At 37.8% G+C, this 27,105-nt stretch overlaps 1 protein-coding gene across 8 annotated transcripts in view; it reads left to right on the top strand.

Annotated features, from left to right (window-relative positions):
- FNDC3A (fibronectin type III domain containing 3A) overlaps positions 1-27,105 on the top strand; it is a 176,692-nt gene that overhangs the window by 26,482 nt on the left and 123,105 nt on the right. For all 8 annotated transcript variants that reach the window (XM_070048856.2, XM_070048857.2, XM_070048854.2 and 5 more), the window contains one exon: positions 17,994-18,069. In XM_070048856.2, the coding sequence (XP_069904957.1) occupies positions 17,994-18,069 (76 nt within the window). The remainder of the gene's footprint in view (positions 1-17,993; positions 18,070-27,105) is intronic.

Genomic DNA, 27,105 nt, shown 5'->3' on the forward strand with positions numbered 1-27,105 from the left:
AGGTTGAAGAAAGACAAGCGAGCCCAGTGATGGAGATTTTCCAGGGATCTGCCTCGTAGAGCAGATAATGACAGTTCTTTAAAATGGGACTTTTATGGAGCTCCAAATCCTTCTGTCACCTCTAGTGGCTGTCTGCAGGTTTTCACTGCTGCTGTGAATTGGGGGCTGTTGGTTTTCAAGACTACCATGAAGCTGGGGGAGAGAGAAGAGAATAGAGTGAATTAAAATGGTGCACAACTCACTGTCCATACCCAGGATTCAACTGTTTTCCTTGAGCAGATTGTTGTAAACCTCCAGTTAATTTCCGGAGATATGAAAAAGTTTATTTTGGCCATTTACCCCTGTGTTCTCATTGCTGTTATGGAAGAGCAGATTTTCAGAAGTTCATATTCTGCAATTCCCAGTGGCATCATCCAAAATAGGGTTTTAATGGAATAAAAATACAAAATGATCAGAGAGTAGGTCTTACTCTGTACAGAATGTAACATTTTTTTAATGTCAAATAGATGTTTTTGTGGGCATCTAATCTTGGGAATAAAAAAACGGTTTTTATTTACCAACCTGTACTTATTTCTAAATTTATACAGTGTAATCAATTTCTACATTATATAAAGACATGACTTGTATGGAATAAGACTATGTTCAAAGCCTTCTGGTTTAACATTTGTAAGAAGATGATATGTTTCATTTGATTCAGATCTTTGCTTCAGAAATTAACCACTTCACAGGTCCCTGAATTTCCTTACTTACATAATAAGCTTTTCATGTATAGCAGGCCCTTTGGACATTTGAATGAGAATTATCTCAATATATTCACGCCTTTGTGTAGAGGAAACTAAAACAGCAGAGCAAGGGAAAATAAAGGTGTTTTTCTTTATCTACACCCTGTAAAAAACAAATCCTAAAATGTTCATTTTAGAGATTAGCCTTTACATGTTACTTTTATTTCCAAGAAAGTTGTGTTTGGTTTGACTAGAAATAAGAAAGAAGACATTGACTAATAACCAGAAGTCAGATATAATTTTAAGAAGTGATCACATTTTTATTTTATTTATTTGAAAGAGTTACAGAAAGAGATCCCCATCCGCTGTTTAATCCCCAGATGGCCACAACAGCTGGGGCTAAGCCAAGCTGATGCCAGGAGCCTGAAGCTTCTTTCTGGGTCTTCTACATGGGTGCAGGGACCCACGTACTTGGGCCATCTTCTGTTGCTTTCCCAGGTGCATTAGCAGAATACAGGATCAGAAGTGGACCAACTATCTCTAACTGGCGCCCAGCTGGGATGCCAGCCTCGAAGGCAGAGGCTTAACTTGCTACGCCACAGCTCCTGCCACGTGATTACATTTTTAAAGTTAAAAAATCATCACTTACTAATTATATATTTTAAAAATCTGATAGCTTGTACACCAAACTATAAACATTTAGTAAACTTTAAGGCTAAGATTACTGAGGCTGTAAAATAATAGCTCATACCTTCATGACAATAATTATTCTGCTCCATTATTCTAATCTAGGCCCTCAATCATAGATTTCATAACACAAATTAGTCTCTTCTAATTGCTCTGTAGCATTGCCTGACAAATATGGAAAGCCGGCACTGCAGGTAGTGGCTTTACCCACCATGCCACAGCGCCGGCCCCTGTTACCACATTTTTTTATAAGCAGACATTAAAGAAATTAACTTTCTGATAAATATCCAGCTATGCTGGTCTGGAAGAAACTTAATACATGTATTCAAGTACTCCCTCTATAAAATATCACAGTGCTTCTTGTTCTAAGAAGTAAAAAAATCAGACTTAAAAATTTGGAATATTTTTTTTTTTTTTTTGACAGGCAGAGTGGACAGTGAGAGAGAGAGACAGAAAGAAAGGTCTTCCTTTGCCGTTGGTTCACCCTCCAATGGCCGCCGTGGCCGGCGCGCTGCGGCCAGCGCACCGCGCTGATCCGATGGCAGGAGCCAGAAGCCAGGTGCTTTTCCTGGTCTCCCTTGGGGTGCAGGGCCCAAGCACCTGGGCCATCCTCCACTGCACTCCCTGGCCACAGCAGAGAGCTGGCCTGGAAGAGGGGCAACCGGGACAGAATCCGGCACCCCAACCAGGACTAGAACCTGGTGTGCTGGCGCCGCTAGGCGGAGGATTAGCCTAGTGAGCCGCGGCGCCGGCCTGGAATAAATTTTAAGATCTAAAGAAAATGCTTCCTAAAATACCAGTTGGAAACAAAGTTCCAAAGAATCTAAGCTACAATTTAATTTTATAGTTTGTGCAAAACAATAAGAGTATTCTTATTGAAAAGCTGGGTCCCGGGGTTGGCACTGTGGGGCAGTAGGTTAATCCTCTACTGTGACACTGACATCCCATATAGGTGCCAGTTCTAGTCCTAGCTGCTCCTCTTCTGATCCAGCTCTCTGCTAAGGCTTGCGAAAGCAGTACAGTATGGCCCAAGCACTGGGGCCCTGCACCCAAGTGGGAGACCCAGAAGCAGCTCCTAGCTTCTGGCTTCAGATCGACCCAGCTCCAGCCATTACAGCCATTTGGGGAGTGAACCAGCACATGGTAGACCTCTTTGCCTCTCCCTCTATCTAACTGTACCTCTCAAATAAATAAATAAAATCTTTAAAAAAAGAAAAGCTGGGGCCAGCACCATGGCTCTCTAGGCTAATCCTCCTCCTGCTCCGCCAGCACTCTGGGTTCTAGTCCCTGTTGGGGCGCCAGTTCTGTCCCGGTTGCTCCTCTTCCAGTCCAGCTCTCTGCTATGGCCCGGAAGGGCAGTGGAGGATGGCCCAAGTACTTGGGCCCTGCACCTGCATGGGAGACCAGGAAGAAGCACCTGGCTCCTGGCTTCAGATCTCTGTCCTTAACGTGTTGTACAATGTGAATTAATGCTATAATAATACTCAAACAGTATTTTACACTTTGTGTTTCTGTGTGGGTGCAAACTGTTGAAATCTTTACTTAATATATACTGAATTGATCTTCTGTATATAAAAATAATTGAAAATGAATCTTGATGTGAATGGAATGGGAGAGGGAATGGGAGATGGGAGGGAAGTTATGGGGGGTAGGGAGCCATTGTAATCCATAAGCTGTACTTTGGAAATTTGTATTTATTAAAAGTTAAAAAGAAAGAAAATGAATGAGTGTGATAAAGTTATGGAACTGTATAAATGAAAAGGAGTGTAGAAAAATCTTCCAATTTTTTTTTCTTTCTTTTTTTTATTTATTTGACAGGTAGAGTTACAGACAGTGAGAGAGAGAGAGAGAGAAAGGTCTTCCTTCCTTCTGTTGGTTCACTCCCCAAATGGCCGCTACGGCCAGCACTGCGCCGATCAGTAGCTAGGAGCCAGGTGCTTTTCCTGGTCTCCCATGTGGGTGCAGGGCCCAAGTACTTGGGCCATCCTCCACTGCCCTCCTGGGCCACAGCAGAGAGCTGGACTGGAAGAGGAGCAACCGGGACTAGAACCTGGCACCCACGTGGGATGCCGGCACCACAGGTGGAGGATTAACCAAGTGAGCCAAGGCGCTAGCCCGAAATCTTCCAGTTCTCAACAGATGGAAAAACAAAATAAAGCTGATAGTTTGCCAGTTAATGAGTGACAGAATTGAGACCAGAATCAGTGTCTTATGGTCCCAGTCTTAGTCACTTCGGAGGATGGAAGGAATTTAAATTCATAATTTGAAAGCACTTGATTCTGGGTAAATAGTGATTCAGTTGATACTAAGAAAACAATTCCAAAATGGCAACACCAGTCTTACTGGAATGGTTAGTGAATGCCTTTTCAACACTGTCTCCTTTTGTTTAGTAGTGTTGTTCATAAGACAGTAACTGAATCCTTATGAAGAAATAGAGACCATCAGTAAAAGCAACTAGGTAAATATAAAATACAGTGTAAATACATTTTTAATTTTAATTCTGACTAAAGAAATTTGCAGAAATAAATAATTATACCGTTGATTGGCTTATAATGTATGAAGATGTTAATAGTTTTATAATAGCACAAAATATAGGAAAAAGAACTGAGTATAGAGGAGCAAAGTTTTTACATAAAATTTTTATTAATCAGAACTATGTCATAAATCGAGAGATTCACTGTAATCCTCAGGGTATCTACTTATAAGATAACTTGAATGTAATTAAACAACAGAATGTAATTAGAGTATAAGAAAATGGTTAACACAAACAAGTTGGTAATGAAGGAATTGAGGTATAAACAATATGTAATACAGAAAATTAAAGCAAAATAACAAATGTAAATCCTACCTTACTAATTATATTAACTGTAAATGGATTAAACACAACAGTGAAAAGACAGTGGCTAACAGAATAGCTAGAAATCCATGATCCCATGATGTCCTATCTACAAGGGACACTGTCTTTAGGGGTGGGGAATGTCCACCCATGGGCTATATGAGACCTGTGAAATCATTTGGTCTGGCCTTACCAAGGCAATCACAGGTGGGACTCAAATTCAATAAAATGCAGAGTACACTTTAAGCTGATAATTTTGTATGGCCTGTGAATGATGTTACAAATATTCAAATGGTGGTAAAAAGTTATCCTGCCCCTGCATCAAGACATAAACATATTGAAATTTAAAACATGGTAAAAGATACACCATACAAACTGTGACCAATAGAGAGGTGAAGGCTTTAAGTAAAAATTGCTATTGGAGACAGAGGAGGACATTTTATCATGATAAAAGGGTCAGTATGTACCTAATAACAGAGCCTTAAAATACTGAAATAATACTTGACAGAATTGGAGGCAGAAACGGGCAGTTGAACAGTTTTAATTGGAGATTTCAATATCCCAATTTCAGTTTTGAAAAGAACAATGTGAAAGTCAACAAGGAAATAGAATATATAAACAACACTGTAAATCTAACATAAACCTATTTAATATTCCACCACCAACAGCAACTATACGGTCTTTTCAAGTGCACTTGGAACATTGTTCATCATAAGTCATATGGTAGTCCATAAAACAAACTAGTAACTTAAAAGACAGAGGTAATAGAAAATACATTCTCCAAACAGCAGAATAAGATTAAAAATCAACAACAAGGGAATTTGGGGAAGTAACAAATAATATAAATGAAGTGCAATCCATAAAACCAGTAGACAAAAAATAACTTACAGGGGAAATTAGAAAATACTTTAGGATAAATGAATTAAAAAAGTAGAACACACTAAAATTCATAGGATATAGCAACAGCAGTGACTAGAGGAAAATTTTTAAGTGTAAGAGCCTCAATCAGTAATCTTACTTTCCACTTTAGTAGACTAAATGAGTAAACTAAACAAAACTAGCAGAATGGGAAAAATTCAGTAAGATTAGAGTGGAAATAAATGAAATAAAAGAATAGAGAAAATTTTAAATACCAAAAATTGGTTCTTTGTAAAGATCAGTGAAACTGCCAACCCTTTAAGAAAGATTGATCAGGGAAAAAAGGAAGCTGAAATTACTAAAATCAAGAATGAATAGGAGATGTTGTTAACCTCTTACAAAAATAAAAGGATTCTTAGGAATATTCTGAACAATTGCAGGACAATAAAAAAATGTTGTAGGTTAACTGAAAAACACATTTCCAGAAAGACAGGTCAACTTTGAATCAAAGAAAAATAAGAAAATCTAAATACAGCTGTAAAATACAAAAAAAGAGGGGGAAGGGAATTTGTATATCATTATTTATAATAGCCAGAAAGTGGAAGAAATCCAAATGTTCGTCAACAAAGTGGTATATCCATACAGTAGACTATTATTTGGCTATAAACCTGAATGACTCTTGAAAACAGTGTTAAAGAATCTAGTCAAGAAAGTCTTAAAGTTTCTTTTTGAGGTAATCAGAATGTCCTAAAATTTGTTGAAATGCTTGTATAATTTTTTGTGTGTTTTCTAGAAGCCACTGAACTGTACTTTCACTGTGTAAATACTATGATACCTGGATCATGTCAATAAAATTTTTATAAAATCATTTGCATTTTAAATATGTGTTTCATTTAAATGTGATTGTTCATGCTGAAATAAATTATTATAAAATGTTACCAATCTGTCTTTGATAAATAAGTTAAATTTATGGAATCAATTTCAGAATTAAAGCATTAATAGATACATGGTGTTAAATAGTTTACTGTATGCTTCCTAATTATATATCTACAAATAGTACACAAAGTATAAATATGCTGAAATACTTCAAGATCAGAGAGCAAAAGTAAGTATAAATGTGACTTTAAAATGAAATATATTTTTGAATTCTAAATTTTTAACTGATGAATGATCCATTCACAGATGCTACTGCAGGTCTTTGTTGATTTGGTTACTATGGTGACTAGATACATTCATGTACAACAGGAAGCTTACTGTACATTGGCTAATTTGATAGGAAGTGAAGGTTTGTGGTAGGTATTGTTGAGTATACTGATCATTGATTGTACCTTTAACATTTCACATCTAAATATATTTTCACTGGAGAGCTATAAAATGATAAAAATGCTTCCAGAATTAAGTTTATAAAGCTTGGCTTGTCAGACTAGGGTAATCGAAGGTCCAGCTTGCCAATGAAGATTACCTCAGTACTTAGTGAACTAGAACAAAATAGGACATCTGTAGCCGAAACTTGAATCTTCAGCAGCCATTGGTAGCTGCGGTAGCAGCAGTTGAATGAGAAAATTAAAGAGGATGCAAGCAACAGTAAGTAATTACTAAGGTTTTAGAAGTGACTTTACTAGATAAGCTTGTTTATGATTTATCACTTCAATCAAATGTTATAGTTTATACCTAAATCTTATTTGTGAGATACTAATACTTTCTTAAAACTACAGGCTCGGGTAGGGAATGAAAAAGATACAAATATGCCAGATTTAGGTAAGCTTAAAACTTACTAACTGCTTTTACTATAGAATAATTTTAATAAACCTAGAGTTATCTGTATCTTGAAAAATACTGTGAATAAATAAACTTAATCAACTTTCTAATAGTTTGGACACTAATAATTTAAATATGTGAATTATTTATAAATGAAATTATTTTAGCCTACAGCTTACATTTGTTGCTAAGTGAATTATATTTTAGCATTTTTTTCAGGTTTATGTATTTGTTTAAAAGAGTTACAGGTAGAGAGGGAGATCTTCCATCCGCTGGTTCACTACCCAAATAGTCTCAATGGCTACAGCTGGGTCGATCCAAAGCCAGGAGCCAGGAGCCTCTTCTGCATCTCCCACATGGGTGCAGGGGCCCAAGGACTTGGGCCATCTTGTACTGCTTTCCCAGGCCATAAGCCGAGAGCTGGATCAGAAGTGGAGCAGCTGGGACACAAACCAATGCCCATATGGGATGCCAGCCCTGCAGGCAGTGGTTTTACCTGCTACACCAGGGCACCAGCCCCTGTTTTAGCATTTTTAACTTAAAAATGTGTGAAGTCTGGGCTGGCACCATGGCGCAGTAGGTTAATGCCTGCGATCCCAGCCTCCCATATGGGTGCTGGTTCTAGTCCCGGCTGCTCCTCTTCCAATCCAGCTCTCTGCTGTGGCCTGGGAAAGCAGTACAAGATGGCCCAAGTCCTTGGGCCCCTGCACTTGCATGGGGGACCCCGGGAAGGCTCCTGGCTCCTGGCTTTGGATCGGCACAGCTGTGACTGTTGCAGCCAATCTGGGAGTGAACCAGCGGATGAAGACCTCTCTCTCTCTCTCTCTCTCTGCCTTTCCTCTCCCTGTGTAACTCTGACTTTCAGATAAATAAAGAAATCTTAAAAAAAAAAAAAAAAAAAAAGAATTATCAGTCCAGATATACTCTATGAAATTACAAATGAGATTTTCAGAAGTTACAAGAAAAGGAAAGCTGTGACAGACTACTGTAAGTCTACTGAAAGAAATACAACTCTATGGGAATTAATTAACATTCATCTTTATAAACAAAGTTTTCAGTAATTATATTTGAGCCTATTTATTTGTTAATATGATTGAAATGATTTTCATGCATATACACTTGTCACTGGATAATTTATTACAAAGTTCGAAATAACCTAACAGTATTTGAAATCCATGTAATTTGTCATCATAAAACTTTAGAAACTTAGGATTATTTCAGTGACTTATTTTGACTTCTACTTTTTATGTTGTGAGATGTTTAGTCTCAATACCTATTACTTTAATTCTAAATCTCCAACATATAAACTTTTGTGTTTAAGGAGTACAGTGAATTGATTTTGATATCTTGATGTAAGCTATGATATTGTAATCATCTTCTTGGGTGATCTTAATATCCTGGACTTAATTTAAATGCCTTTCTCTACAGAGAATGCTTGAAAGCCATGCAAAGCCAAATGACATCCGGAAATTTGAATTGACACTGATAAACACTAATTATTTTAAATCCATATATTTTTATTTAAAATAATTTCATTGCATTTAAAATGAGAAATATTTTTAAAGATATATTTATTTATTTTGAAAGTCACAGAGAGAGGGATCATCCATCCATCTGATGGTTCACTCCCCAGATGGCTGCAATGGCCAAGGCTGCACCAAGAGCCAGAAGCTTCTTCTGGGTCTTCCATGTGAGTGGCAGGGGCCCAGGACCATTTTCTGCTGCTTTTCCCAGGCCATTAGCAGTGAGCTGGATTGGAAGTGGAGCACGAGGATAGGAACCGGTGCCATCTGAGATTATGATAATACAGACAGCAGCTTTGCCCAGTATGCCTACAAACCAGCTCCAAGAAACTTTTTTTTTTTTTAAGGTTTCTTTTTTTTTTTTTTTTTTTGAAAGTCGGAGCTATGGAGAGACAGGGAGAAACAGAGGGAGAGAGGTCTTCCATTTACTGGTTCACTCTCCAGATGACATAATGGCCAGGGCTGAGCCAGGCCAAAGCCAGAAGATTCCTCCTGGTCTCCCATATGGGTGGCTAGGGACCCAAATACCCAGGCCATCCTCTGCTGCTTTTCCCAGGCCACCAGCAGGGAGCTGGATCAGAAGTGGAACAACTGGAACACAAACTAACACCCATATGGGATGCCAGCATTGCAGGGGCAGCTTTACTTGCTATGCCACAATGCCTTGCTCCAAAGAAACATGTTGAATATCAAGACCTTTCAATAGAGCTTGTTCGAAAACTAAACATTTAATTGTTGCCAACCTTCATGTGTATATATTTTTTCAATAGAATACATGGTAGACTTGGGCAAGTATGGCCCTTTTTGATAGGATTAATTAGAGAATGAAAAACAGATCTATTTTATAAGACATTTTGAAATAGGTGAGGACACAGATACTTTGTTGCATATGTACAATACAGACATCCATGTATCTATACACATACCTGTATATACACATATATGTAGGCATTGTCTAATTTATTTATACATATGGTATAGTACCCCATATTTCTGGCATTGTTAGGAATTGAAGTATTCCACATGATATAGATGATTAAACCAAGAAAAAAGGATTTTCTTACTTCTTTTATGGAAGTACTAAGATTTTTTTTTTTTTTTTTTTGGAAGGCATACTCTGTGTCAGGCCTTGTGCTAGGATTTTCCATTTAGTGTTTTCCTTAATCTTTGAAAACCACTGCCTTACAAATATTTCCTTTTAAGAAAGAAGACACTGGCTTACAGAGGTTAAATAATTTACCTAAAAATTGCACCTCCATTAAGTAACAGAGTAAAATTTGAACATGGAATTGTACAACTTGTATACATATTATTTTCTATCACAGTGACTTTATTTCTTTTGAAACAATTATGAAGACAAGTAAACCTACACAGAAAAGTATTTTCTAATTATCACATGTTATACTCTAGTCTTCTATTATAGCCTTGTAATTTGCTGTAATGATCTATCTTCCTAATTGATCTATGTATTCCCAAACCCTCAAAGTTTGCCTAATATATAGTGGTTCCTTATTATTTGTCAAATAAATGAATTGAATAGATAGATGGTTAATCTCAATTGTTTGTGTAAATGTTGGTATCAAACCTGTATTCTAATGTTTAATTCATATCTTTCACAGGGCTCAAAACCAAATTTAAAACATTACCTTTATGATTTTCTTTTTACTTGCAAATCTTAATCTCTATTTTATACTTCAGCTGAAGTATGTTAACATTAGCCAGCAGATCTTCAGCCTAATGCAGATAAGGTTTAATTCAAAGTTCTTGTTATCAAGTCAACTTAATAACCCTTTAATGTATAGATAATACAGACTTACTTGTAAATTGATAGTACATTTACCTCCCATCTTAATTTGTTAGGAAGAAATACACTTCCCATCTTAATTTGTTGGGAAACTCATATACATATAATAGATTCAAGCTTAGGTACAGTATTATTGAGATATCTGCACTTTCTTGAGATGAATAAACCCAGAAAGTAATTGGATTGTAATTTTGAAGCTTGGGGAATTCAAAGCTACATTTTATATGATGGTAACCGTTAGCCACATGTGGCTGTTTAAACTAATTACAATTACATATTCAGTTCTTCATTTTCTCTCATCATGTTTCAAGTACTCAATAACCACATGTATCTAGAGGCTGTCCTATCAGCACAAATAAAGAATGCTTCCATCATCATAGATCAGTCTGTAAGCTCTGGTGTTGATGTTAGAGGAAAAGATTTAGGAGCCATTTGAAGATCAACAGTGTTTAATTTAGCCAACTTTTTTTTTTTTTTTTTTTTTTTTTTTTTTTTTTAAGATTTATTTATTTGCCAGCGCCACGGCTCACTAGGCTAATCCTCCGCCTGCGGCGCCGGCACCCCAGGTTCTAGTCCCGGTTGGGGTGCTGGATTCTGTCCCAGTTGCTCCTCTTCCAGTCCAGCTCTCTGCTGTGGCCCAGGAGTGCAAGTGCTTGGGCCCTGCACCTGCATGGGAGACCAGGAGAAGCACCTAGCTCCTGGCTTCGGATCAGTGCGGTACACCAGCCGCAGTGTGCTGGCCTCAGCAGCCATTGGGGGCTGAACCAACGGAAAGAGAAAGACCTTTCTCTCTGTCTCTCTCTCTCTCTCACTGTCCACTCTACCTGTCAAAAAAATAATAATAAAATTATTTATTTATTTATTTATTTGAAAGACAGAGAGATTGTCTTCACTTGTTCGTTCCCCAAATGGCTGCAATGGCTAGAGCTGGGCCAATCTGGAGCTAGGAGCTAGGAGCTTTTTCTGGGTCTCCTACATGGGTGCAGGGGCCCAAGCACTTGGGCTGTGTTCACTGCTTTCCCAGGCCATTAGCAGGGAGCTGGATGGGAAGAGGAGCAGCTGGGACTCACCAGCACTCATATGGGATGCCAGTGCCACAGGCAGAGGCTTAACCTACTGTACCAAGCACCAACTCCACAAACATTTCTTAGGAGTGGTTAAAAAGTTAATGGAAAATAGAATTAAAAAGGTAAATTTATTTTGGTGTAAAAAGTTTTGAAATCTACACATTCACAGAGGTTGCCATATTATGAAATAATGCATGGATTTCAGACTTTTTTGTACCAAAAGAAACTTGTCTTCTAAGTCCATTTTTCCATGAAATTTTTGAAGTGCCTGTATCTGTATTATTGCTGGAATGTAAGATTATTTTTGAAGAGAGATTTAGCAAAAACTAGTAGTGGTTTAGATAGGAAGATATAACTTCTTATCTCAAGGTGTTTGTTTTTAAAATAGTCACTCATTTTGATTCCTTTAAAAAAATACATGCAGATGTTACTAATAAATGCTTATACCTTCATGTTTGAATAAAGTTAATTTGTATAGACAAAGTTGATAACTCACTTGACATTTCAAAGTGATACCCAAATTATTTTATTACTATTAATATTCACTTGAATTTACCTCACTCTAAGTGCCTGGTTGATATAAATTGAGTTATAAGTTAACATGCTTTGGAGTAGTTTATTTTACATATATGTAAACAGTTTGCTGAATGTATAGCATAAAACATAGCCTTGGAAACTCATGACTGGAGCATAGGGAGATTACTGATGCCATAGACAGGAGTGTCAATTGGTAAAGTCAACAACAGGAGTCACTGTGCACTTACTCCTCATGTAGGATCTCTGTCCTTAATGTGCTGTGCATTGAGATTTAATGCTATAACGAGTACTCAAACAATATATTTCACTTTGTGTTTCTATGGGGGTGCAAACTGTTGAAATCTTTACTTAATGCATACTAAACTGATCTTCTGTAAAAAAAAAAAAAAGAAATTATCAATTCCCAACTTGACTCTCACTGGGATTAAACATGACAATAGGTCTGAGCTGATTTCATCATCATTTAAAAAAAAATCATCTATTATTTTTCACTTTATGTTTCTGTGTGGGAGCAAACTGTTGAAATCCTTACTTAACGTATACTAAGCTGATCTTCTGTATATTAAGATAATCGAAAATGAATCTGTGGGGAGCAGCCCGGACTGGACTGAGTTACTGGAATTAAGACTTATTCTATGCATCTGCTCTCCCACAATATGGCGCTGGGAGAGAAGTAAACAGCTTCCGCACAGCTGCCTCCAGTTCAACCAATTAACTGTAGGACTTGCTCCTGATTGGAGAGCAGCGTACTCGGCGTGTGGGCAGCCGAGTTGGGATTGGCGGAGGAGGACTATAAAGGAGGAGAGAAACGGCATGCACCAGGAACATCTATGGGGAACACCTAAGGGGAACACCTGTGCAGCCCCCGAGAGAGCTGGCCGGTGGTGTGCCGCTCCCCTGCGGAAGTGGGGAATGTGGCCAGGGGGAACTGCCCTTCCACGGAGGTGGAAGGGATAGTAGCCAACCCGGGAAGAACCAGCAGCAAACCCGGGGAGGGCCGAGCAGACAAAAGAACAGCGCAGGGTCCTGTGTCGTTCCTCCACGAAGAGGGGGAGCGACAGAATCTTGATGTGAATGGAAGGGGAGAGGGAGTGGGAAAGGGGAGGGTTGTGGGTGGGAGGGACGGTATGTGGGGGAAGCCATTGTAATCCATAAGTCGTACTTTGGAAATTTATATTCATTAAATAAAAGTAAAAAAAAAATAACCTTTTGAATAATTCCAGTTATCCCTTAGCTTACTTTTTAAAGAAGTCTGTAGTGGACCAAATAATATCTTAGGTCTCACTTAGCTCTATCTCTACTGTACACTCCGTGTAGGCAGAGGAGTTCCTGAATCATGCGTGCTAATCACTGGTGTCTCTGCCCTCTTGACCTCCTTTCTTCCTGCCTCACTGCAGTGATGTCTTTATCTGGTTTTCCTGCTTTTATTGAAATTTATTTTTCTTCTCCAAGTAAATAATTTTAAATTTGATTCTTACATTTTTAAAAAAATATTTATTTGAAAGAGTTACACAGAGAGAGGAAGAGACAGAGCAAGAGAGAGAGAGATTCTTCTATCTGCTGGTGTACGCTCCAAATGGACGCAGTGACTGGGGCCGCATCAGGCCAAAGCCAGGTGTCAGCTTCTTCGGATCTCTCACATGGGTGCAGGGACCCAATTACTTGAGCCATCTTTTGCTACTTTCCCAGGTGCATTAGCAGGGAGCTTACAGAGCCAATATGGGATGTCAGCGTTGTAGACAGCAGCCCTACTCACTGTACCACAACGCTGGCCACTAATTCTTATATTTTATCTATTCTCTTCCAAACTTCTCCAAGCCATTGTAAATATCTTTATTATTTATTCAGAAATTTAGAGAACATTAAATTTTATATTTTATAAATTTGTATGCTGTTTATTAATGTACATAGTGGGCATATTTATAGATTTAATCAATGACATTTTCATTTTTCATACTGTTACTTTTTAATATAGCATTTTAAGTAGATTTTTCCAAGTATCATCATTGCACAATGCAAGAATAAAAGTCTACAATGTAGTGTAGCATTACTTAGTCATTATAAATAAATGCTAATCTACCCTTTGTTGGTAGCAACTTTACCCAAAACATGTATTTAAGTATGTTTGTTAACTCAGTAAGCAGTAAAAATATTTGTAGTGAATATTTAAAATTTCCACTGACATTACATATCTCTACTCAAGACGCCTGAATTTGAACTGTTGGCAGGCACTCAGATAATTGCTTTTGTCACTCACTGTTGACACTAATGACTCAAATAAGACATTAGACTTCCCAGCATTTGCACTAATAGATGGCAAAGGAAAACTGCTAGGTTAATATACTGCAGTAGTATGTTAGAGTAAGGTCTTGAACATGCCAGCAAATCTGTTGCTAAAAATTTAAGAAGTCCAAGATACTGAGGAGAGAAATATATTGGAAATTTTTGAAAAATCATAATGTGATAAAACTCATCACATTATGGGTTTGAACCCTGATTGTTCTTAATTTTTAAAATTTACGTAAAGGGGACAAATTTCATGTATTTCATATCTGAACTCTGATTCTTTAAACTGGGGTTAGGATGATTAACAGTACATTTTAGGTAAATAAGTATGAATTTAAGAGCTACCTATTTGTTTCTGTGATATTTGAAGATATTAGAGAATTTCGTTTTTTTAAAAAAAAACAGTAAGATACTACATAATTATTTTATGGTGTTGTATTTATAAAATGTGCTTCATAATATCTCCCTGTGCCAGTATAGACATCAGCGATAGGACTAAAAAATTATAGATAACTTACCAAGGTTTCTCACTTGTCACATTTCCAAGGGTTACTTCATTTACAAGATTTTTCTGGTCATTGGACTAGATTATTTTGATCTTATGATGCTGTACCAGTTCATTTATGATTATTCTAGAAAGAATTTTTGCGTATTTTATCTCAGGTGAAATAGCTAGTCTGTCATTTGTAAATCTTTCCCTATCTAACTTGTATGTGCTCCATACATCATACTTGTATCTATAATGAGATTATGGAAAATTCCATACATTTGTGTCAGATGAATGTAAAAATGATGTAGGTATCCAGGTAACTTGAAGATAAGTGAATTCTGTATTTTGGAGGTGACCAAAACTGAACCACACGTATATTTATATGTGTTAATTTCTATTCATAATCTTTCAATTTAATCTTTTAAAAATAATCATACTTGATGTTACTGTGGTTTAGCTTGAGTCCTATAACTTTTCTTTGTCATTTCATGAAAGTAACTTGTTTTGTTTCATATTCTATCTCCATTATCTGTTACAGAACTTCACATGTAATAAGACCTCAATAAATATCTGTTGAATGAGTGAATGAATTCCACATACTGCTCAGGCTTCATATTCTATTCATCTTTTATTTACTGAACAAAAGTTTGTTGAGAACCTGTTACGAGTTGGGCTCTGGGGCATAGAATTTTATAAGACACATCAAGATATTTGTTTTCCTGGTGAACTTTGATTTTAAAACTAACAAGTAACTGCACAAAATAATTTCAGATAGTGGTAAGTACTAGGCAAAATATAAAATACATTGATACAGTAGAAAGTAGGTAAGGAGTATATTTTCCCCACAATTAGATGGTTAAGTTTTCTATGAGATGATATTTGAGATACTGGAGTTATAATAAGGAGCCAGGCTTGTGAAGATCCTGGGAGAAAAGCCATAATTTAAGTATTCCTGTAAATAAAACTTAGCAAGAAAGATGTTTATGAAATGTATTTGTGTGTGTGTATGTGTGTGATATATTTGAAAGAGTTAGAGAGGAGGAGAGACACAGAGATCTTCCGTCCATTGATTAACTCCCCAAATGACAGCAACAGCCAGGACTGGGCCAAGCTGAAGCCAGGAGCTTCTTCTGATCTCCCACATGGATACAGGGGCCCAAATACTTAGGCTATCTTCTGCTTTCCCAGGCACATTATCAGGGAGCTGGGTCAGAATTAGAGCAGCTGGGACTCAAACCGGCACCCGTATGGGATATTGGCACTGCAAACAGTGGCTTTACCCGCCACGCCACAGTGGTGGCCACAAAATAAGTCTTTTTTTTTTTTTTTTTAAAGATATATGTTATTTATTTGAAAGACGGAGTTACAGAGAGAGGTAGAGATAGAAAGAAAGATCTTCCATCTGCTGGTTCACTCGCCAGATGGCCAGAGCTGCGTCAATCCGAAGCCAGGAGCCAGGAGCTTCTTCTGGGTCTCCCATGCAGGTGCAGAGGCCCAAGGACTTGGGCCATTTTCCACTGCTTTTGCAGGCCATAGCAGAGAGCTGGATCAGAAGAGGAGCAGCCAGGATTAGAACCGGTGCCCATATGGGATGCTGGCACTTCAGGCTAGGGCTTTAACCCGCTGCACCCCAGCGCTGGACCCCCAAAATAAGTCTTTAAAAAAAAAAAGAATGAATGGGTAAAGTGACATAAACAAGCAATTTACTAAAGAACTAGTAACAATAATCAAAGAAGGACAAATTTAAACAACACTAATGTCCTATTTTCTTTTTCGAGGTTGCAGAGAATGTAGTAAAAGTTGTTCTCATAGATGACAAGAAGGGAGATGAAATAGTCTAACCCTTTTAAAAGGAAGTTTAGTGGCCAGTGCCGCAGCTCACTAGGCTAATCCTCCGCCTGCGGCGCCGGCACCGCAGGTTCTAGTCCCGGTTGGGGTGCTGGATTCTGTCCCGGTTGCTCCTCTTCCAGTCCAGCTCTCTGCTGTGGCCCAGGAGTGCAGTGGAGGATGGCCCGAGTGCTTGGGCCCTGCACCTGCATGGGAGACCAGGAGGAAGCACCTGGCTCCTGGCTTCAGATCGGCGCAGCACACTGGCCGTAGCAGCCATTTGTGGGGTGAACCAATGGAAAAGGAAGGCCTTTCTCTCTCTCTCTCTCTCTCTCTCACTCTCTCTCTCACTCTCACTCTCTCTCTCTCACTCTCTCACTCTCACTCTCTCACTCTCTCACTGTCTAACTCTGCCTGTCAGGAAAAAAAAAAAAGAAAAGGAAGTTTAGCAACAGGCACCAGAATTCCTTTTCTGGGAATCCATCATAAGGAAATAGTACTAATTATTACAAAAAAAAAAATTAAAGTTCTCTGGCATTACTAACAATAATAGAAAAATTGAAAACTAACTAAATTCCTTATGTTAAGGGAGTGGTGAAGTAGTTTATGATGGATGGAAAATTTTGAGTTTGTAAGCCTTTTATTAAATTAACACTAAAAAGAAAAAGGATACAGAGTACAATATCTTAAATCTAGACTTTAGGATGTAATCAGTCCTGCGTGACATAGACTTAAGAAATTTATCAAAATATTGATGTTTACCTTGGAACTTTTTCTACCCAGTATTCTATTTTTCAAATGTCTTAAAAGTAATTACTCCCTTTATAATAAAAAGAAAATTACTTAAAATGATGTGATTAACACATTATCAGCTATAACTTAAGATGTCATAATAATTCAAATATGCTCAACTCATGCTTTACCTGTCAGTTTATAATTTATCTTTAGAAAAACCTATTACCCATCAACTGATGAACTCATTCTGTGGTTTGACTTCATCTTTGTTTCAAAGTGGTTTATTGACTTTCCAATAAAAGTTTGGAATAAAAGGAAGCCACTATCTTCCCTTTTTTGTCGTTAAATTTTTGATAAATATTTTATGTTTATTGGGTACAACAGATTTTGAAATATGCTTATATTATAGAATGGCTAACTCAAGCCAATTACCTTTTGTATTACTTCATACTTACTTTTTGTGTGATGAAGACATTTAAAATCTAGCAGTTTTCAAGACTTGTCATGAATTATGCTCACCATGTTGCATGATAGATCTCTTGAACTTATTTCCCCAATTCACACCTTATTTGTTCATTCTTTTAATAGTGTCTGTCCGTATAGAGTTGTCTACTGTGTACCACTAGTTCCATAAATATGACAAACATGTATGTCCCTGCTTTTTGGAGCTGAAAGTCTGAAGCGGCAAACAGATGCCACTATCTTTTCTTTCTGTTCTCTTTACTTTTGATTTAACTCTATTAACTTTTTTTACAAGCCAACATTGTAAATGTGCAATCCTCATATTCCTTCTCAATTTCTAAGGTTAAACAGCTCGCCTCTCTTTTACTGTTTTGATTAATGCTGTTTCTCTTGATTTTAAGGTTATACTGGTACAAGTTAATCCGGGGGAAGCATTTACAATACGAAGAGAAGATGGACAGTATCAGTGCATTACAGGTATGAATGATAATTTATTATCATTGAGACAGAAGAGACAAGTTGATGATGTGTAACTGTCTGTATGATTGTGGGTTCTTCCTTTTCATTCTCAGCACCAAGTAGAAGCACAAGCATTACCTTAGTTACCTTGACATTTAACTATTGCAGTAACATCATCCTTTCTAGTCCTATATCCTGGTTTTTTGACTGACCTTATTGTTCCTGTCACTTTCCTACTCAAAAAAAATCTTCATTGAATCCAATCTGGGTTCTTAGTCTTTCGAAAAAGATCATTTCAGCTTTCTTTTCTTTTCTTTTCTTTTCTTGCTCCCACTTCCCTTTTACTATTCCTTCCCTTCACTCTTTCTAAACCGACTTGTTCACTAAATCTTAAACCTGTCTCATGCTATTGATACTGTTTGCCGTATTTTAGAATTCACCCCCTACTTCTCCACTGCCAGCCTGTCCAAACAACCCTAACAATAACTGCAACACTGAGCTCAGATCTTACTTTAACAGATTCTTTGTACCCATTTTTTACTGTGCATCCCCTTAGCACTGCTGACTTGTAGGCTGGGTAATTCTTTGCTGTGGGGCTATGCAGTGAATTGTTGGATGTTTAACAGAATCTTTGGCCTCTACCTACCCCTCTGCTTATCCCCTTTATGTCAACAAAAGTGTCTCCAGATACCATCAAGTATCTTTGGGAGGCAAACTTGTCACCATTTGATGAGAAGCATTGTATGTGAAGATGAAGCAATAAAGCACGGGCTTTAAAAGTAGAGAAACTAGGATTGTTGCGGTGGCACAAAGCAGGTTAAGCTGCCACCTGCAACACTGTCATCCCATATGAGTGCTGGTTTGAGTCCCAGCTGCTCCACTTCCCGTCTAGCTCCCTGCTAATGCTCCTATGAAAGTGGCAAAAGATGGCCCAAATGCTTGTACCCATGCACCCACGTGGGAGACCTAAATGAGGCTCCTGGCTTCTGGCTTTGGCCTGGCCCAGCCCCAGTGGTTGTGGCCATTTGGGGAATGAACCAGCAGAGGGAAGATCTTTCTATCTCTGTCTATCTCTGTAACTCTGCTTTTCAAATAAGCAAATAAATATTTCAAGAAAAGAATCTGAATATTTTTTTATTTTTGATTGATTGATTCACTTACCTATTTATTTTAAAGACAGAATGATGGAAAGGAAAGAGAGCAAGATCTTCCATCTGCTGGTTCATCCCCTAAATGTCTACAATATCCAGGGCTGGGCCAGGCTGAATCAAGGAGCCAGGAACTCCATAGAGTCTCCTACATGGGTGACACATAGTTGAGTACTTGATCCATCATCTGCTGCTTCCAAGGCAAATTGATAGGGAGCTGGATTGGAACCAGAATAGCCTGGACAGGAAATAATGCTCCTATATAAGAGACAAGCTTCCCAGACAGCAACTGAACTCACTGTGCCTCAGTGCCCACCCCAATAACCTGGATTTAAATCTCAGCTCTGCTGCTTACTAGCCAGCCATATGGTCTTGCACTTACTACTTAATCTCTATAAATACATTTCTCACCAGTAAACTTCCCATCCTTGTCAATAACAGTAGGCCTAATAGAATAATTATGGGAGTTAACTAATTTGCTTAGTGTATACTCTAAAACAGACCTGGAACACATAAGGTACTCATTAAATGATGATGGTGAGTGCTGTGATGTTACTAGTGATAGCAGGTGATTCACATTCTCTTCTGAGACCCCATAATACGAGTTATTTTGCCATTCATTTGCCAGATAATTATGTGCTGTCTTGTAATATTTCTTCTATGTATATTTTTAAAGATATCTAAATGTTGTATTGTTTAACTTGAAATCTTTATTCTGTCTCTCTAACTGTGGTATAAGCGTTTTAAGAAGATACCATTTCTTACATTTTTTGTGTCCTCTTCAGTTTTTTGACCTATATGTTGGGTGCCTACCTAATAGTTGTGGCTTTAATTTTAAAAGAGAGGCCATTAGAGGGGCCAGTGTTGTGATTGAGTGGGTAAGGCCGCCACCTGCAGGGCCGGCATCCCATATGGGCACCAGGTCGAGATGCGGCTGCTCCTCTTCCTATCCAGCTCTCTGCTATGGCCTGGGAAAGCAGTAGAAGATGGCCCAAGTCCTTGGGCCTCTGCACCCACAACGGGAGACCCGGAGGAGGCTCCTGGCTCCTGGCTCCTGGCTTTGGATCAGTGCATTTCCGGCCGTTGCAGCCAATTGGGTAGTGAATCCACAGATGAAAGACTTCCCTCCCATCATCCCTCCCTCCCTCCCTCCCTCCCTCCCTCCCTCCCTTCTGTTTAACTCTGACTTTCAAATAAGTAAATCTTTTATTTATTTATTTATTTATTTATTTATTTATTGTAAATTTTTTAAAAAAAGAATGCATTAGAGGTTGGGTGACCATATGCTTTATCATCATAAAAATTCTTGGGGTACTTTGGAGAATGAAAGGACTTCAGTTACTATTGGACTGTTGGTTGAAACCAAGATCAACCAGGCAAATCAATAATTACAGTACTGCCTTCTCCCCCCATTTTACCTAGGCTGTCTAGTTTGTTTAATCAAAGAAGAAATAGATCTCTTTCCAGAGAAGTAATTAGTTCAAAAGTTAAAATTGAAACAGCCTGGCGTAGGGGTCAGCACTGAGGCATAATAGGCTAAGCCTCTGCCTACAGGGTCTGCATCCTCAGTGGACACCGATTTGTATCCTGGCTGCTCCTCTTCCAATTCAGCTCTGTGCCCATGGCCTGGGAAAGCAGTAGAAGATGGTCCAAGTGCTTGGGCCCAGAAGACCCAAAAGAAGCTGCTGGCTCCTTGCTTCAAATCGGCCCAGTTCTGGCCATTGCAGCCATTTGGAGAGTGAACCAGTAGATAGGAGACCTTTGTGACCTTCCCTCTCTCTGTAACTGTGCCTCTCAAATAAATAAATTAAATCTTAAAACACACACACACACACAACTTAGCATGGCGTTTAAACCTGGTACATCTTGGAGTTGGAAATTTATCTAAGTTAATTTAAGTCATTTTTGTGGCAGTTATAAACTCACAGATAGGAAGAATCCATGTATTATAGTTTAAAAAGAAACCATGTAGTAGGATGTATAAGCAGTATAACAAACTTTGCCTGTCTTTACTTGTCAATTAGACTTCATGAAAATGATTTCATATTTTTACTAGGTGCTTTATAGAATGTAAAATTCTAATAGAACACACATTCTAGGTTTATTTGTACATCCCTTTTCATGTTGTTTTCAGTAAATTTTGTTTATAATGGAAACATTTCAGTTAGTATGGCATTAATGATTTCAAATGTATTTGCATATGAAGTTCATTACTGTTTTAGTGTGACTTAAAATATAAAAACCAGTAATCACAGCTGGATAACCATGCCCTGAATTATAAAAAACTTATATTTCAAAAGTTAATTTCTAACTATAACCTATAAACCACCCCGTCCTAAATCAAATTGATTTTGTATGTGAAAGGGTCCCTTTCAATCCAGACTAAAAAGGCCTATCTAATTTGTAGTGCTAACAGTATCCTAGTAGTAGGGACTACTACATGTGAAGATATTTTTGCACAGGAACACATTTCTCTGCTTCAGTAGAAAACAGAGACTCCATTCCCTTCATGACAGAATGTAAAAATGGAAATTTTGTTTCAAATTACTGAGTAAAATTTGTAAAAACCCAGGAAAGGACAAAAAGGTAACCAAACAAAAAGGTTCTCTTTTTCTTTATTTGTATTTTTTGTCTTCCCACAATTACAAGATGGGAGCTAGATGGAAGGAATAGTAGTGAGCAAGGGACTGGGTTTGAAGTCTTTGTAAAGACTGAAGACCAGTATGGCCTCATTCTGAGCAAGAGAAGACAACAGGATGAGAAAAGACTAATGACTACTTTGTAATCACTAGTTTCTGTCTATGGCAGGATCACACCTGATGAGTTCAGGAGCTAGGTAAAAAGTGAGGGTAGGAATGGAAATGGAGGCAGCAGATAAGGAGAAAGAGAAAGTCAAAAGGGAGCAAAATCGTATGCCTGTGAAGCTAACAGAATGATCCTTATGGCCCTAAAGTGTTCAAATTAGGCAAAGTATTCTCTGACAAGCCCTGTAATAATAAAAATAAATAATAATAAAAGTTTTCAGTGAAACAAAATTCAGATGACTCTGATATAAATTAATAAGCATTTGAAATTAAAGACCATTCTTTTTTAAAGTAGTTTTATTGTCAAGAATTTGTAGAAATAAAAACTGTGTTAATAAAGAACTTTAGAGCTATAAATATTTTATCTTATTAGAAGCCCAGGGTTTCTTGAGTTACAGCTAGATAGGCAGAGCCCAACATCATACTTTTTCTACTATTGCATATTTCCTGGAGAGACAAGTTACAAATTAGTTTTTCTGAGAATTTACTAAGTGCCTGCTGAGATGTGCTTTGCCAGTTGCTGGGGATTCAAAGAACACCATGATGCAGTTCCTGCCATTCAAGAACACAGTGTAGCAGGGGAAGAAATGGGAAAATTGAGTGCTATAATAGTGTAGAAAGAACAGTAAAGACACATATAGGGTGTCAGGAGAACATAAAAGGAGGGGTATTGTGGCAGAGTGGTATGTAAAGAAAGACATTTTTCCTGAAGATAGTGACACCTGAGCTGTCTTTAAGGAAAAGAGCAGTTGGCCAGATGGAGATAGGTTCTCAAGGCATTTTAGACAGAGGGATCAGTGTTCAAAAGCAGCAGAAGGAAAGAATGACTTGAATACTTAAATACAAAGAGATTGGAATTGCTAAAAAGTTGTAAAAGGGGGAAGTGACTGGAGATGAATTTGAAAATGTAGACAGATCTTTAAATAGCTTGACTACCACCACTATTAAATATCTTAAAGTCCTCTGACAAGTGTTTCAGTTTTCTATTCTGCTTAAGTTAGGTTTATTTATACTGCCTCATTATTTGGTTAGGTTTGTTTGTACTGCCTGCTTTGAATTCATGCCTCATTTTTTGCCATCTTAAGCTAAAATTCACTGACTTCAGTACAAATACATTATCACTTTTGAAATAAGGGTACTATCTTGAATCCGTTTTTTTGTACAGGGATGTATTTTGAAACTGATCTAACAACTTGATGTTTTTGTGGTGAATTGCTTCAATAAGCATGTTAACAAATTGTCATGTACAATGAGAGATATTGTAAAAATTAAGTCATTTCCCCCTGGTAAATTGTACATAGTAATGTAAAAATTTACTGAATATATAAATTTAAGTTTGATATTAGTGGATCATTGTAACATGTCAGAAGAGATTGGGCGCATTCCAGGTAGTATAGCTATAGACTGTAATATGTCTAAAGACTTCCCTTTTTTATTTGTGGCATGGTATGCAGAATAGGGAATTTCTAAATTTGGGTTACCAGGAAGGTCATAAAAGCATATTTCATGGAGATTACATAGTACACTTAAGATCCCTATTGTAGGAACTGACTCTCCTGGTGATAAATTGGTATCTCTTAGATACCATCTGTTTCATCTGTTCTGTGAAGACCTTCCTTCAGTTTTTTGTTTTGTTTTGTTTTGTTTTGTTTTGTTTTGTTTTGTTTTTTTCCTCTCTCAGCCCTGGATATATGTGGAGAAATAACTGAGGGCATATAAGTTTTACAAATATTTGTAGTCCTGGTGCCTCTCATAGCAGCTAACACACAAAGTGCTCAGTACATATTTAAATTAAATGAGGAAGAACTAACATTTCTTGAGCAATTTCTGTGTGTCAAGCAAATCGAGTCTGTATAGACAAATAATTTTAACTTAAAACCCTTCTCACATATTGCTTTCTTTTTCTTTTCCATGACACCTCAACAGGAATGAATGGTGCTAAAGAATAAGATTAGAAACTAAATGTGTAATTAGTTTTGCATTACCATGGCACTTCTGCTTTGGTGTGATTCTATGTCATTACATGTCAGAAAAGAAAAAATATAGAAAAGGAAATACAGAAAAGGAAAGAGAATATATGGAACAGCCATATGTGAAGTTTTTATATACTCCGGCTCCTCCAAATTATATACTTTAAGAAGTCATGCAAAATACTGATGATTGTTTAATTTTTATTAACCCTTTAATAAGGCAATACTTAAGCGCATGTTGCTTGCATTTGAGTTCAAACTTTGCCACTTACTATTACATTAATCATATTAAACAATGTCATTTTTTTACATTCTTATACTTATTTATGCAAATAGAGAAAGGCTGAAGGGGAAGAAGATTCCCATATACACATCTTGTGGATCTAAGAACATAAGTTTGCTATAAAGATTATTATTAGACCATACCTTTTTTTTTTTAAGATTTTATTTATTTATTTGAGAGGTAGAGTTACAGACAGAGAAAGAGACAGAGAGAAATGTCTTCCATCTGCTGGTTCATTCTCCAAATGACCACAATGCCCAGAGCTGGGCCAATCTGAAGCCAGAAGCCAAGAGCTTCTTCTGGGTTTCCCACGTGGGTGGAGGGGCCCAAGTACTTGGGCCATCTTCTACTGCTTTTCCAGGCCATAGCAGAGCGCTGGATCAGAAGAGGTGCAGCCGGGACATGAACTGGCACTCAAATGGGATGCCGACACTGCAGGTAGAGGCTTAACCCACTATGCCACAGCGCCGGCCCCAGACAATACCTTTTGAAACACACTGTTTATATCTGTGGACATAGTGTTTATAATTGTGCAGCCACAGGCTGGCGCCACGGCTCACTCTAGGCTAATCCTCTGCTTGCGGCACCGGCACCCTGGGTTCTTGTCCCGGGTGGGGCGCCGATTCTGTCCCATTTCTCCTCTTGCAGTCCAGATCTCTGCTGTGGCCCAGGAGTGCAGTGGAGGATGGCTCAGGTGCTTGGGCCCTGCACCCGCATGGGAGACCAGGAGGAAGCATCTGGCTCCTGGCTTCGGATCAGGGTGAACCAACGGAAGGAAGACCTTTCTCTCTGTCTCTCTCTCTCTCTCACTAACTCTGCCTGTCCAAAAAAAAAAAAAATTATGCAGCCATGTTAGATGATATACAAACCCTAATTATTTTATCACGGATTAACCACACCTACATTATGATGATTTGTAACATGGCTTGCACAATACATTTCAGCAAAAAATGAGAATGTGTTCTTCATTCATTGATTCATTGATTCAGTATTCTGTGATACAAAATTGAGTAAATAAGCACTTTTTATCTTCTCAAGCTTATTTGCAGATCTCATATCTTTATGGGAAGATTAAATGAATTTGATTACTAGGCCATTGTCAGTCTACAGCTTTGTCTCATATTGAGCTATCTAGGACTTTGTTCTCTAGGGCTGTCAACAGCTTTGCCAAAAATAAATGGCTTGCTTGTGAAATTTTTATGTGTCAGAAAGTTATAGAGATAGTTTAGATTACGTAAATACCAAGCTCAAGAAGATCAGAACATACTGAAATGGTAGATCAAAACTAATAGGATGGAATTTAATAAGAATAAATATAAAGTTCTACATTATGATTTGAATAATTAATTGCATAGGTACTGTATAGATGTGTATGTTAGGAGTTGCTTTTTGAAAGTGACACTTGTCTGTAAAAAACAAAAGTTTATTAAGATGATACTGAGACTGTCCCTTTTTTCATTCCGTTTCCTCCCTAACAGTTGAGTCCTGAAGCCATTAAGTGGTGCAAAGCAATATAGGCAGCACATTGGTGGGAACGGAAAAGGCAAGCCATAATGCCCTGAGTGAGATATCAGGACCCAACTTGGATGTGGAGTATATCATCTAGAACAGCCTAGTGGAGGGAGCTGGAGGCCAGGCAGTATGAGAAGAGAATTCACACAGGAACGAGACCAGGCAGGGTGTCTAAGTATAAGCTGAGGAAAATATCCTCAAGAATGAGTGGTATGGTATGGGGCGTAAGAAACTAAGCAAGAAGAAGCAGTTATCAACAAAAGGGAGTGATGCAACATGGAGAATCAGAGCTCAAAGAGTGAGAAGGCCATCTGTGTGAGTGGATAGCTGATAAGGATTGTAGGAGTGCAAGCAGTGTCAAACCATACACATTGCTGGTAGTATAAGAGCCCATGTAGACTAAAAAGGGTATCCACACAGTGTAGTCTGATTAGGAAATCATCAACAATGCCATGATTGCATCAATGACCATTCTCCATAGAACCTGCTTCTAATATAGATGCTTCTGCCACAGGAATCATATAGCTACCCACTGGATTATCGGCAGCTATAGGGGTGATGATCTTGACCTCACATCAAGGTGACTCCTCAGCACACAAAGGAGCTTCAGATTATATACATCAAAACAAATGACAGTGTCCATTACAGGGCAAGAGAAAAGGGCTTCTCTCTATGAATAGAACCTACTTATTTTAGCAGAACCAGAGCTACACATGAGTCATCTGTTGAATCTAATTTGCAAAAGAGAAAACGAAATCTTAGAGTACAAAAATAGAAATGTGAGTTCAGACAAGATGGTGATGGTATGCTTATCTTTTGGTATCCTGTTAACATGTTTAGGAAGAAGTTTGACAAACTATGATTGTCCCAATGAAGAAGTAACCAGAAGAGAAAAGAAAAATGAGATCATTCTTATTAAAAAAAAAAAAAAAAAAAAACCTTGGAAAATCTTTGACCTAGAAAAGAGAGTAGTGACTTGGAAGAGAGCAGGTCCCCTGCACCTCTAAAGGAAGCAGATTTTGATGCAGGGAAGAACTGTTCGGTAGTTCTGTCTGTAAAAATGGAGTTGCTGTTTGGTCCTATCACCTTATGTGTTCATACATTAGTTGGATATTATAAAAGTAATTCCTGCATAGAAAAAGAAGTCCAATTAGGTGCATTCCAGCACTCATTCTAGCTGAACAGTCTTTGGTTTCAGAATTATCTTAATTAAACTGAGCTCTCTTTAGTTAATTCAGGGAAAGTAAAGTACTCTGAATCAGAGTCTTAAATTTAACAAGTATACCTGTGTGCTGGCACATTTAATAAAGTAATTGAACTAGTGAATGGTTATTGCT

This window comes from Oryctolagus cuniculus, chromosome 9 (assembly GCF_051225735.1).
Source record: "Oryctolagus cuniculus isolate XC-2025 breed Fujian yellow rabbit chromosome 9, ASM5122573v1, whole genome shotgun sequence".
Lineage (NCBI taxonomy): Eukaryota > Metazoa > Chordata > Mammalia > Lagomorpha > Leporidae > Oryctolagus > Oryctolagus cuniculus.